The 14,723-nt window shown below is 36.7% G+C and overlaps 1 protein-coding gene across 1 annotated transcript in view; it reads left to right on the top strand.

The window, feature by feature from the left end:
• Positions 1-14,723, top strand: part of LOC113053422 (immunoglobulin superfamily member 3-like) — a 170,798-nt gene that overhangs the window by 136,437 nt on the left and 19,638 nt on the right. The window contains exon 6 of the mRNA XM_026218435.1: positions 6,242-6,649. Within this exon, the coding sequence (XP_026074220.1) occupies positions 6,242-6,649 (408 nt within the window). The remainder of the gene's footprint in view (positions 1-6,241; positions 6,650-14,723) is intronic.

Genomic DNA, 14,723 nt, shown 5'->3' with positions numbered 1-14,723 from the left:
AGTCTAAACGCCAGTGTGAATTATTTTGAATCATTATTATTTTTGCAATGTAATTTAGTGCCATAAGGCACATAAATTAAACCTTTCTGAATGTGTGAAAGATCATTTTTATAATTATGTTTGACACATTTTAATTGGAAATCATTTTAAATTATTCATTTAATTAAAGAAAAATTTAAGGAAATCTTAAGTCATAAACATTTCGGTATTAAATTTAAATAAAATTGAATTTTGCTTTTTGTGAGAGAAAGCCTGTTTTTGTCTTAAATGTAACTTTGACTTCTGTCTTTTATTGTTTATTTTATATATATATATATATATTTTAATGGAAACACACTTTTATGGCAATCTCTAAAATACCTGATTTTTGTTCTTTATGTGGTTTTTAATCTTGTTGTGGTAAAAACAAAGGATTGGACAGATTTGGGAACCCTAAATGCAGCTTTAAGGTTGGGAATCTCATCCAGAACATAGTCTCCACACATCCTGCATACTAAAGCTTTGATGAGATGACAAAGACAGGGCTTTTTTTATTTATTCATCTCAATTATTTATATCCATGCTCTTCCTTTGCGATGACATTGATCAATTTTACTTCCTCTGCTGTCAGGATCAGCTTCGTTGAAGTGTTTCATCAGCTGTGCTTTTGATTTGGAGCTCAAAGAGTGGCAGCATGATGCTCTTGATGTCTGCTGTTTTGGCTTTTGCTGCAAGTACAGTCTTCTCCAGGTGTGTTGCAGGAGTCACTTTGTTTGAGCTGGATGTGCAGATGATCATGTGATAGCCACTCTTATTTGTCCGTGTGGGCATGGATACTGTTTGTGCCCTTTGCTCTTGCCCTGAGACAGCAGTGTTGGTAGTGCGGAGTAAAAATAGCAGTGTTGTGTTTTCCAGCCTTGAATCTGGGTGACTGCGTATGGATGAAGGATCAGGACCAGGTGAGAATCAGGGCCCAGTTTGTGGTGTTATTCTGCTGAGAGAGTCTTAACATGCTCATTATTGTCTGGCAGTGGTTTGGGTGCTGACTGGCTTCAGGCCACCTTGTAGCCATAGAATTGTTTGGCTGTGTTACACATGATACCAATAGGTAAGGCCAGACACACATTCTGCCACAATTTACTTATTTGATTGCTAAGAAAGCAGTTAGAGCTCCCGGGCAAGTTTATTAAATGGCAGATAAATCATAGTTTTTAGGTTTAATGGTACATCTGTTAGAGAGTGTGCTATATAGCTGTATTTAAGATGATTTCGGACTACCCATATTTTCTTAAAAAATTTTAAAGGCAGCCGAATATTTTAATTTCCACTGCCTTTCGAAAGTTTGCGGTGGTCATACTACACTTCTCACTCTATTGATTACCATTCATATTCATGTGAATGTACACTGCTGTAATGTGTACACTGAAGGTGAGTGTAGTGAGAACCCAAGTGCAGTTTTAGTTAACGGAGTGAAATCCAAAATCCAAACATAAACCATACAGAGACTTGATTTGACTTGAACAGGCTTTACTTGACTTCACGTGAACAGACTTGAGGCATGAACAGACTAGACTCACCGACAGAAGGTACATACATCAATGCACGACAAAGAACAAAGGCAAAGACTTGGCTACTTATAGCAAACAAAGAGGGACACATGACATGAACAAACCAATGGGAAACAAGACATACAGAAGAGAACCAATGGCGTGAACACATGAGGGCAAGGGAACAAATGACAGAACAAGGACCATGACTAAACTCCAAAATAAAAGACATGAAAGCAATGAACAAGAAAAAAAAAACACATTACTGCCATTCAAAAGTCTGGGATCAGTAAGATTTGTAAAGCTTTTTAAGGAAGTTTCTTATGCTCACCAAGGCTGCATTTATTTGATAAAAAAATAAAATAAAATACAGCAAAGATGTAATATTGTGAAATGTTATTACAATTTAAAATAATGGTTTTCTATATATTTTTTTTTTCTGTGATACAAAGCTGAATTTCCATCAGCCATTACTCTAGTCTTCAGGCTCACATGGTCCTTCAGAAATCATTCTGATATGCTAAAATATTATAAATGTTGAAAACAGTGCTGCTTTATATATATATATATATATATATATATATATATATATATATATATATATATATATATATGTGTGTGTGTGTGTGTGCGTGCGTGCGTGCGTGCGTGTGTGTGTTTGTGTGCGTGCTTGTGTGTGTGCATGGGTGCGTGTGTGTGTGTGTGTGCGCGTGTGTGTGTGTGTGTGTGTGTATATGACACCTTGGTGAGCTTAAAAGACTTAAATAAAAAAAGGTTTATGTCCATCATGATGACTTGTGGGATTTGTCTTGAATGGCTTCATAGGGTCTCACAGATTTCCTTACCATTGTTTTTATAATTTTTTTAAAAGTTTGTTTTCGTATTATGAACCAAAAATCTAACAGAAATAGTAATGCTGCTCATATGTAAAAAAAAAGAACATTCAAAATATAGGTTAGAAATATGTAAAAGGGAAAGAGGAGAAACGTCAGCAACCAAAGTAACAGACAGTTGTATAGTGCTGATTCTTGACATGAAAAAGGCATCCAGAGGCCGACTGAAGCTCTCTCCTTGTGCCAGTCTGTGAGATTTGAAATCTCTATTCTCGCTGTGTGTGAGGGTGGGTGTTTTTCTGAGCATGTCTGTGTGTCTGGAATGATCAAACACACTACAGCTGTGGCGGTCTGGCTCTGCCTGGACTCGCTCCTCTCAGACATCAACTCATGCTGCTCTTCCACCCACTTCCTCCGGCGTCGTGATAGTTCCTCTGATCATTGATTACATATTAAGAGCCATGCATTATGTCACAAAAAGTAACAGTGGGGAAAAATGTTGGAATGTGAGAAAGATTGTGTATGTGAAAGCCTTGGTGGTAGTGTTGTCCATAAAGAATCACTCTCAGCATGTGTCCTACAGGCCTGCACTCTGGAGAAAATGGCATTGATCATGGCTCCCTGCAGTCTGCGGTCAAACACAGAGCCATTTCTGGTCATGTGTTTACAAAAAAAGTAAAGCCATTGATTTCCAGTGTTTATGAACTACAAAACAAACAAACAAAAAATAAAAAGTAGGAAAATCTCAAAATATCTTCTCTTAGATCTTCAGAAGAAAGTTAGAGAATTAGAATCATACAGGTGAATTGTAATGTGAATTGTAAGCTTTAAACTGAAAATAATAGTATGTTTGCAAATGTTTGTTTTGAATGAGAACCATTTCTCATTTTGCTCATTTAAACATAAGTACATTTAACCAAACTTACCTGAGGAAAAGAAAACAGAGAAGAGAAGCTTCATTTAGAATTATTTCAGTCCATTTAATAATAATCAAGCTAAATGTGACATTTATTATAGGCAAATAAGTTATTGACTAAATGCCCATAATTATTACCCATTTAAATGCCAGAAATCACAAAAAAAAAAACATTCTGTTTAATAGAAGTAAAAGCATCAGTGTTAGGAGTGATGCCAGCATTAATGACACTCGGTATCAGATCGGAAAGAAAATTGTGTCATCACCGACCCCAGTGACTGAAAAGTACTGTTACGTCAGTGACTTATATCATTAGTGATCTATTCATTGATTAATTTGGTCGAGGATTCCTCAGACTATTTTTATTATTATTATTATTGCAGCTAAGACAACACAATATAAAGATGTTTTTCCTTGGCCTTATTTCATAATACACAGTCTTTTTATGTGATCACATTCAATTCTGACTTGAAGCTCACAACTTTTTTTTTCTTCTTTTTTTCCCTTTTTATTTTATTCTATTATTATTTTTATTTATTTTTTTGTTAGAGCTATCTGTATAGTTTTAGCAGCTGAATAGCTTTGCAGGAAACACTGTTAATCCGTTTTTGAGATTTTAGTTTTTTCAACATCTGAGCAAAAGTGAGCTCATTAAATGTTAAAAAGAGTGGATTTTTGAGCTTGCAGGATTAGTTGACATGTGCTCAATAAACAAGGATGTGTGTAATCTGCTTTTGGCTGCTTTCCGACATTGCTGCCTGCAGAATTGAGTTGGCATGCTACAGGTCACCTTGTCCAAAGTTTATCAAAATAATGCAGAATAGATTAACTCTGCCACCGTCTTTACTACGCCTCTTGTTTATTTTTAATGGAGTAACGTCAAGTGTTGGCGAAATTAATTGTGGGTCCGTCGTGTCGCGTTAGGTTCGTTCCTCATGGCAAAAGTTGAAAACTTTTCATGTGTCAACGCAGGCGTCAGCCAATCAGGTCGCCTTATGCAGATATCCTGGTGCAGACATTAGCTAATCATGTTCATGCAACAACAGAAATCTAATGTGATTGGTTGTTGTTACTATGACTGTAGCGTCAGCACCAAGTTTCTGAAACAACATGATATAATTAATTCATTCATCGAGGCTTCACAGTCCATCCCAGTAAGTTGCTGAAATGCACGTGAAGTTGCTTTGGCAACCAACAATAAACATAAAAAAAAAGAAGCTTCAGAAATGCCCTCCGTCAAACATCAATGCTGATGCCCCATGTGAATACTTGATGCGTCCGCAAGTTCACTTGGGTGCATGCAGCAAATATGGCGTCATCGCTGTTTTGGCAGAAGTTTGCTTTGAGTGTGCAAAAAACCCATTTCTTGTGGCAGTGTGCACTGCATTTTTTGTAACTTTCTGCGCAGCTCCACATCCAAAGATTCATGAGTTCAGGGCGATTCTAGCCAAACGTGCACATCTGTACCTGCATTTCTGTAAAAACAGAAGCAGTTTGATGTGAAGTTCAAACTCTATTAGGTGCTTGTTCTGCAAGTATAAAAGCCTCGTCCATTTGGGATGGTGTGCGCTCAGTCAGCGGAGGCTCATGAAGCGGAGCCAGGTGAAAGTTTAAATCCCACTTAAAGAGAACAAAGTCCTGCTAGCCTTTCTCAGCCCAGTGCATTCCTGAACTGTCGGATTTCTCCAGGGAAGACTTTGAGGCTCATTAGCATGCAGACAGAGTAGTTTGATCATGTAAACATTGAACTTTACTGCCCCGTACCTATTATAGACAGTTTGCATAATTGAAGGAGACAGAAACTCTCCAAATGTCTGCACTACTGAGATCTGGACAAAGCTTATGCCCGACAGGTGTTGCTTTAACCTGCCCTTTGTTACAACCCAACAGAGTGGCATCATTAGGGCACTGGCAGGTAGGCTGGGAATGGATCTCGTCGTCTCTGGCTCTGTATGGCCTCCAGCTGCTGTCATCCGTATCAAGCACAAACACTCAGAAGTAGCCAAATGCCCTTTACCCTTCCATTGTGGAAACTATTAAAGTTCCAGAAATCTCAGGCAGAAATTTGCAAATGGAAAGACAAAACAGCCGGGGCATTCCCTTGTAATGAGTTTATTTTTCCCATGGTCTTGTATAGTATGAGCAATGCAGATGTAAATTGCTGCTGAAGGATGCCAGTAGCAACTCGCCAGGGAATAGTTTTGTTGTCTATATGCCCATTAGCAGATTCACATGCTCATCAGTATCAGCTGTGAATTCACAATTAAGTCACCCGCAGTTCCCTCATCATGTTTACTTGTGTGACAGCCTTGAGCCGAGGGGGCAGCACTCGCAGCTAACCAGAACTTAATTTTTACTGTCAAGCAAAAATAGAAGATGGATCCACAGGAGAGATTAAGTACTTGAACAATATTGCAGTCATTCTGCAGTGGCATACAAGTGCAAGTGTTGTTACAATGCACACACTTTTATCTTTTATTATTTATATATATATATATATATATATATATATATATATATATATATATATATATATATATATATATATATATATATATATATATATATATATATATATATATATATATATATATATATAACATTGAGGTAAGGGTGGGACTATGCCCAAATAGAGTGTGTATCATAGTAATGACTGCCAACGAAACTGTACATTGCCATTGTTTTTTTTTTTTTACAATAATAATAATAACAAAGTCTGATGTGAGTGCAAAACAGTTTCAAACTGAATTATGCTTATGTAAAAAAAAAAAAAAAAAAAAAAACTAATAATATAAAGCCTCAAAAACTAAAATAATATAATGCATAGTTCTGACTCTTATGTTCTAATTGGATCAGTTGATGTATATGTCTGTCAGCACATGAACTGAATTCTATATTAATGCATTGTGATGTTGCATGTATTTTTAATTGCTATACGTATTCTCTTTTTTGTTATATTGCTTCAGAATCTTTCTTCTTCGTGTCAGCCTCCTCCCGTACGCCTAGCATGACGTTTGGTGACTCGTTTGACCTGCAGTGCATCGTGAAGCCACAGTACAATCCCAGTGTTCCTACTGCAGTCACTTGGCGGTTCAAGCCAGCAGAGGGTGACGGAGAGTTCAGAGATTTGGTGACATTCACGCGGGATGGCACTCTGCAGTGGGGCGACCAGTTGCTTGGCCTGGGCACGCGTACCACAGTAGATCGTACGCCCACTAACACCAACTTCCGCCTCAGCATAACTCGTGCCGGACGCAAGGAGGCCGGGACATATCAGTGTGCTGCCCTGCTTTATCGGAGGAATTACGATGGCACCTGGAGCACGGTGGCCAACCGCACCTCCAACCCTCTGGGCATCAGTGTACTGCAGCCTGGTGAGTCTAAAAATGGCTTCCGTCGCAGGAAAGGTTCATGTAGGCTCCCTGACTGCATGACAAAGGGCAAGAAACAACCATGACTGTTCTGATGGCACTAAATTGTAGATTTTAGTTTAGCTGACACCTGTTAAAGTTTGGGTTTGTAACGTTATCTCATGGCAGAATGCTTGAGCCACTCACCAGCCTCAAAAATTAGCATAATGGCTATTAAGAATCACAGCTGACAACTCACACTTTATTGTCACTACAGAAATAAAGATTGCACTGATAATGCACCCTGTTGTAGTGTGGCCTAGTTTCATAACTTTCACCCTCACTAGATCTTTCTCTCTCTCATTCTTCTGTCATGTGTGCATGTATGTGTTTCACTAGATACTGGCTTCTCTTGTTCTCATAAGTTCAGTTCAGTTCAATTTTATTTATATAGCACATTTAAAAACAATCATGGTTGTCCAAAGTGCTTAACAATGTCCGAAGAAAAAAAAACCTGCACACACACAAACAAGACATACACAGTAAAATCTTCACAATGTCTCGTCTCAGCTCAAAATAAAAGCCAATTAATACAGGTGTGTCTTAAGTAAAGACTTAAAATTTCAACAGTCTGAGCAGTTCTTATGTCTACAGGTACATTATTCCACAAATTAGGTTCCGCCACTGAAAAAGCACAAACACAAGCACTTAAATCCCCAAGAAGACCGAACACAACAATCTCAGTCTTATTTAAAGTAAGACAAAAAAGAAAGTTCTGATCCAGCCATATTTTGAAATCTCTCAGACAATTAAGTATTGAGAGAAATAAAGCTTTGTCATTTGTATATACAAAGATAACAACAGGTCCCAACATTGACCTTTGGGGGATGCCACCAAAAAGAGGGGCAGCACATGAAGAAAATTCACCAAGGTGAACAGAAACAGTCTGTCATAAAAGTAATTGAGATGATTGGAGTGTGTGTGCAGGCCTCCTAATGGCCTGGAGTGCATAAGGAAGAAGTTGTTAATATCCTCCATACCAGAGAAAGTGATTAGAATAGATGAATATGAAGAGGGACATTTTTGGCGGTGGGGTGGGTTGGAGTGGATTGGTGAGGTAGAGAAAGCGTCATTAGAGCAAAAATCGGAGCTCATTAAATCTAGTCTCTCTGGACTTCAATCCATGGACTGAACAATGTCACTCCTAAAAGGAAGACCTTCCTCTCTGACATTCACTTTTGGTTTTAGAATCATAATCATAATAATCTTTCTCCTAACCCTAAATTTAAACCTCACACAAACCTTTTTGGATTTTTATTAAGATGATATTTAGAATGTTTTTTTAATAATTTCTCCTCTTGGGGATCACTGGCTGGGTTTTACTGTCCTTGTGGAGACATATGGTCCTCACAGTGTTAGCAAAACCTGACCTACACACGGAGCATGTTGAACGGACATGTGCTAGTGCCCATAATGAACCAACATATTGGTATAACTATGAATAATTATGGTTTAACTATCTAGTAACCATAATTATCAAAACAAGTAATTAAACCAGATGTTAGAAAGTTTTTGGAAGCTTCATTGATTGTTTATAGATTCTAAAAATGTATGATTTTACATCTATAATTTTGAGCTAGCTGGAGCATTTAGCGTTTTCTACATTCAGTGAGGTGTCTTATGAAGCAGAACAGCAGTGTACCTCATTCCAGCAATAATTTTGTTTCTGAGCAAGATCATCTCCATAGAGCTCATTGGCATGGAAACACACTCTTGTCTACCCCATGTCAAGCTTTGGTCTCTCTACATCCCTGTCAGAACAGCAGGAGATGTGATTATTCTTCACCTTCAATTTTAATTTCATGCATGTAAGTGTGGGTGTATGTGTACATGTATATTCTGTTGACATTATTTGTAACTTTGACCATACATGCCATAAAATTAACTTCAATGTTTGAATGCATGAGAATGATTCCATCTTCACTTCAAGTTGTGTTTGTAACTGTTGTCTAACCCGGTGTGAAGCAGAGCCCCTTAGTAAGAATCAATGTGAGGACTTGGCAGGAGTTAATGGCTGTGAGACAACCCTGGGGGGGAAACATGCTTTGCTTTCCCCCGCAGGCCTGCTCCCTGCCCTCCGGCTGCATGCGAATCAGTGCAGCCCACCGGAGACTTGCTTGTAGGTACACTAACACATTCCAGCCTGAGGTTCCCTTGTTACAAACAGGATTGTGCTTTTGTGTTTATGATGCCTTTTTGAATGTAAGATTGCTCAAATTATACAGACAGGAAAACAATGCAATATAAAATGTCATGTACTTGGGATATATTGAAAGTATCAAAAAACATTTTTTAATCGATTGTTAACATTGCTATTATGAGTTCCATTACCATTAACATTATTACCAACATCATCGCCAATTTATTCTTTATTGCTGCTGGTGCATCGCTTAAGTCTTTTAGGGGATCAAACTACAAGCTTGTGTGACTTTATTAATTCAATGGAACACAAAAGGAGAAATGACAGTGAGTCATGCAGGTTTGAAACATGAGGGTGAGTAAATGATGACAGAATTTTCATTTTTTGGGGTGAATTATTTAAGCAATTCATATTTTCTATATGATCTTTTATTTACTTCACTTTTAATTTTTCCTAAAGGTTTCTTTAAAGTAATGTGTGAGTTGTTGTGGATGTAAAGGTGAGGTGAAAGCCCAGGTTCCTGTGAGCTCCTTTGGTATGCTTGGCTTCCAGATGGGCCATCTGACACATTGATGTCTGCATGACAGGAAATTCTAGCAGGTGCTGAGAAATCAGAGTTGAATTACCTTAATGATTTGTTCCAGCAAAGGTCATACAGGAAGTATCAAACCAGGAAGAATAAAACAGAGTGCAGAAGTCATTGAGTTGCACTTCCATACTAAGCATACTGTACTATATTAGGAAACAATTCAATATGCCCATTGTTTATTTGTGGTAAGATGACAGTGTTCCAATAATAATATTAATAATTTGGAACACCGTCATCCTACTACACACATCTTAAGCTGATGTACCAGTGAGCAGTATACAGTAGTCAGTAATGCAGTAGGAGTTGAATACAACATGAAAAAGTACCATTTAAATGTTGTTATCCAGTGTTTTATTTTTTTTTTTTTATTTATTATTTTTTTTTTTTTACTAAAACTAAATAAAAATTAAATTAAATTAAAAGATGTAAACTTAAAAACATACTTAAAAATGATAAATATTGCCTTGGCAACTAACAGAAATAAGTTAAAGTTGACGTAATAAAGTCACTAGATGCAAAACTAAAATTCAAATAAAAATAAATTAAGGCTATGTTGAAATAACTGTTTACAAAATTTAAAAACAAAAGAGAAATAAAAAGACAAAAGCACATAACACAATTGCTAAAACTTAATCTACTGTAGAAATACTCAAATATTAGCAAATACTATAAAAGTATATAAATAAATACTAGATTAAGTAAATACTAATTAACTTTTTAAGAGCTATTATATGGTATAGGCTAACGTACTGTATAACTAACATATATATATATATATATATATATATATATATATATATATATATATATATATATATATATATATATATATATATATATATATATATATATATATATATATATACACACACACACAGACACACAAACAGTAAAAAAAAAGAATAAGAAAATCAGTACAAATTAGGGCACAATGTAGTGTATTAGATTAATTTTTACAGGGTTTTTACGTGTATTTTGCATTTTGTACTTTTATAATGCTCTACATATTGTATATATAGTTTGCATGTATCTGAGCTTATCAGAAAATTTATATTAGTTTGTTGAGAATCTTTTTTTTTTTTTTTTTTTTTTACGTTTAGCTCCTACAGAACAGATGCAATTGTCTGGCGCCTGCAGAGCTCTTATCACTGGAGTGATATCAGTGACTGTTATTTTATAAAATGATTCCAGTTGCAGTATTATTATGTGCTAAAGGTTTTAGTTTACACAAGCATCACGCACATATGTTTAAGATGCAGAGCGAGACAGCTCTTTGCTCCACTGGCTCTATGACCTTCCTCTCTCAAGAGGAATGCCGGCACCCAGACAACCTTTCAACATGCATTTGGGAATCAACTAATCATCCTGAGCACTCGTTTAGTTTGCCTGGTGTGTGTGCCCACTGTGTTTATTACACTGAATGCTAGGCCGTTAGAGAGCACAAACATATAGGCATTTGAGCAGTGGCCCGTGACTTTCCACAGAGATTCTTTAAATCCATTTGAATTAAAAATTGTGAATCCCTCCAGCGTCATGGAAAACATTTCGCAGTTGTGCCGCATCTGGACGCATCGGAGCATTTGATTGGCTGTGAAGTTTTACTCAAAGATTTAAACAAGTCACCTTTATTTATATAGTGCTTTAAACAAAAAAAAGATTGTCGAAGCAACTGAACAACATTAATTAGGAAAACTGCTGTTGTTGTTTGTTTATTATATGGACAGTGACAAAATATCTTAAGATCAAAATATATAATTTTATGTGCAACAGAAGAAAGTAAGTCATTCAGGTTTGGAAAATGTTGGGAAGAAATATATTGAAATTGAATACATTTACATTTATCACAAAGAAGGTTTAGCTATTTTTTTCATTCACATTTTTTTTACATTTTCAGTATCAAACTTCCAGGTCCTGGAATTAGTCATAATTAAATATTTTATGTAGTCCTGCAGTCTTATTGAAATTTAAAAAATATGAATATTTAATGTAATAATAATAATTATGAGCAACAAAATGTAGTTTGAAATAGATGATTTATAGCATTTCATGCCACAGAACATCCCTCAAGTATTTCACGGCAGCTACCCATATGCTTCATAAACAATTTAGGGCATTCATTTTTCTCTGCTTTATATCTTCATATCCTCGTATCTGTTGGTGCTAGTTTTATAAATGTTAAATACGTCTGGCTAAATGTTGCGAGCTGACATTTGGAGAAACCGGTTGTGTGGAGAAAGTTCTCTGAAAGAAATGGAGACTGGAGTGGAGGTAATGATGTGTGAAAACATCATGCATCTGACTGAATGCATTATTGAGAGACATTCAATCATGTCTCCAGAAGTGCCTGTTTAATATGTATACGGCAGAGTTCGTTCTCACTGTGAACGTGAGGAACAGAGTGTAAATGCAATAAATGAATACGTTTTGCAAGGATTGCTTCATTCACACAGTGAAAACAAATACTGCACATTGCTCATGCTTTGTAAAAGAAGTTTGCTTTGTGTGCTCAGGGACCTCGAAAAACATGTTCTTGTCTCATAGGACCTGTCGTGTCTATGATTTAAAGCCTTTTTATTCATATTTAATACATAGGCTGGCTCGTGTGCTTACCTCAGCACCCACATCCGGAGTTCCTCACAGCATCATGGGAACAGACTGTGGTGCTACACATACACACGCCTCATGATGAGAAGAAACATGAAGACATCACAAAGTCTCTTGCTTTTCAACTCACCCACTTTTTTTTTTGTTTTTATCTACTCTTTCTCCCAAACTCTTCCTCCTCACAATTACGTTTTAATGAATAACAAGAACAAAAAGTCAGTACCTTTAAAACAGCTCCTCAAGAGTTCAATAGCACAATGCACATTTCACCAAACATTAGAGCATTAAACGTGAAAAAGAAGGGGGCCAGCAAAATGAAACACTGATGAAATACTAGCGCAGTCTGTTCTAGTGTGTTCTACGTTCTCTGTCCAGTGGGCTGTTCTGGTTAAGATCTTTGAGGAAGATTCATTATTTTTTTATACATTCCAAACTTCTCCAGAGTCATTCACAGATATATGTTTCACATTTGTTTAGACACCAGTTTACGCATTATATTTTAATGTTGCGATATATTAAAAGTTGTGTATATATTGTAATGTATATGTGGGTGAAACGGATTATGGGGAAAAAAATGCAGTTTGGGTCAGTTTGGTCCTATATATCAGTTGTTGATTAGATGGAGGCAGATCTGAATTCAAGCTTATAGTCAATTGTAAGAAAGGGACAGGACTAAAGCTAATTAAATGATTGGAGAAGTTCAACAGAGAGAAGACTGTTATTTCAGCAAAAGATTGAGTAACATAAAAAAAAAAAAAACTCTACAAAATTATCTTTAACATTAATTTTGAAAGTACAAATTTCCATTTCATTTAATGAAGTGTTTCTTTAGCCCGAAATTCTGATCAATGCACTCATATTCCACCTGTCTTTGGAATATTGTCTTAAAGGGTTACTTCACCCAAAAATGAAAATTAGGCTGCATTTTACTCACCCCAAGGCATCCTAGGTGTATACGACTTTCTTCTTTCATTTGAATCCAGTTGGAGTTATATAAAAAATTGTCTTTGATTTTTCAAGCTCGATCTTTGCAGTCAGCGGCTGTTGCATTGATTCAGTCCAAAAGACTTGAAACAAAAAGTGCCCTTCAATAAAATAAAGTGTCTCACATGGCTCCGTGGGGTGAACAAACGCCTTCTGTAGCAAATTGATGCATTTTTGTAAGAAAAATATCCATATTCAAAACATAATCACTTGAATCTAGCTTGCGCTATGTTGTAAAGGAAGCAATTCCGGTGTAATGATGTATGAGATCAGCGCTGCGCATCTCAGAAGTGACGCATGCGGAAATGCAGCGGAGAGATCAAAACAAAACAATGGTCACTAATTAGAAGTACAAAACAAGGATTTGTAAAGAAGAATGTGGGAGGATTTTGATATAAGCCAAGAGCAGACTGGTTTCCTTTGCTAAAGTAAGGAAACTGCTTCTTTTGATCCTGTAAACACGAGATTGGTTTTCACGAGATTCACCGGCGCATGCGCAGCGCTGACCTCATACATCATGCTCCCAAAACTGCTTCTGTGTACAACTATTGGCAAAAGCTACACTAAAGTGATAATTATGTTTTGAACATGGATATTTTTGTTACAAAAATGCATCGAGTTGCTACAGGAGGCCTTTTATCAGTCCAACACTGAACTCCCTGTGTGAGACACTTTTTTTTTTCACTTCTGTTGGACTGAAGCAAGGCAACAACAGCTGACTGCAATGATAGAGCTTCAAAAATCATTAAAAAAATGTTTGAATTCGTCTGAAAGAAGAAAGTCATATACTGTACACCTAGGATGCCTTGGGGGTAAGTGAAACGCAGACTAATTTTCATTTTTGGGTGAATTAACTCTTTAATCTGGTGATGGCTGCCAGATTGAACAGTAATTGAGTGGAAAGTTTGCCCCAATGTTCAGATTAAAGGTTGACTTGAATTAATTTTTCAATGGCCAATAGCTAAATGTTTTGCCCCCCTCCCAATCTTGAACACAAGGTTCCATCCTTCATTTCAAGCTGTTCGTGTTCTACATGATCCATTTGTGGTGTCATACAGGGAAATACTGGGATGATTTTCTGAAGTATAGAAGAGATGGATGATTAAAATAACAGAATGCTAATCATAGCGCACATACTCCAAGCACACTGACACCAAAAAATCATAGTTACCAGTGATAGTGCTTTTCTTGCTTCCTTCATGTGTTAAACAGTGTGTAAAGGACCCAAGTATGTGTTATCCTATAATTGCTTATCATGCTAATTTATTTCATTTTACTGGAAACTGACTCTTCAGTTTGAAGTAATATCCCAGAGACAAGAAAGATCTCAACATGTAGGTGATTTTTTTGTGTGTGTTGCCTGTAGGTTGTTTCTGGGGGCAGGAATTGGCAGCGTTCGAGCCAGTGGTCTGTTGTATGTGTGTGTGTTTACGGCTGTGTGTTTTTGCACTCCTGTCAGGCACAGTCACAGCTCTGGTGTGATAGCGGCCATCGATCGCTGGGCCTTCTCTGAGTGGGTGTGTTATCATGACATCTTCAAAGACATTAAACTGAGCTCCATCTGTTAGTAGAATTGGCAAGAAGCACTTTTTTTCTCCCCAGAGCAGCTTACATTTTCTCTAGAAAGATAAAACTGCTACACGCACACACACACACATTATTTTTAAATATTTATGTCCATCCACATAAACTCCTACACTGGACAATCACTCATTCCAGCC

The sequence above is a fragment of the Carassius auratus genome, chromosome 34 (assembly GCF_003368295.1).
Source record: "Carassius auratus strain Wakin chromosome 34, ASM336829v1, whole genome shotgun sequence".
Taxonomy (NCBI): Eukaryota; Metazoa; Chordata; class Actinopteri; order Cypriniformes; family Cyprinidae; genus Carassius; species Carassius auratus.
The sequence above is the reverse complement of the archived record's forward strand: the minus strand, read 5'-3'. Positions and strand labels throughout refer to the sequence as shown.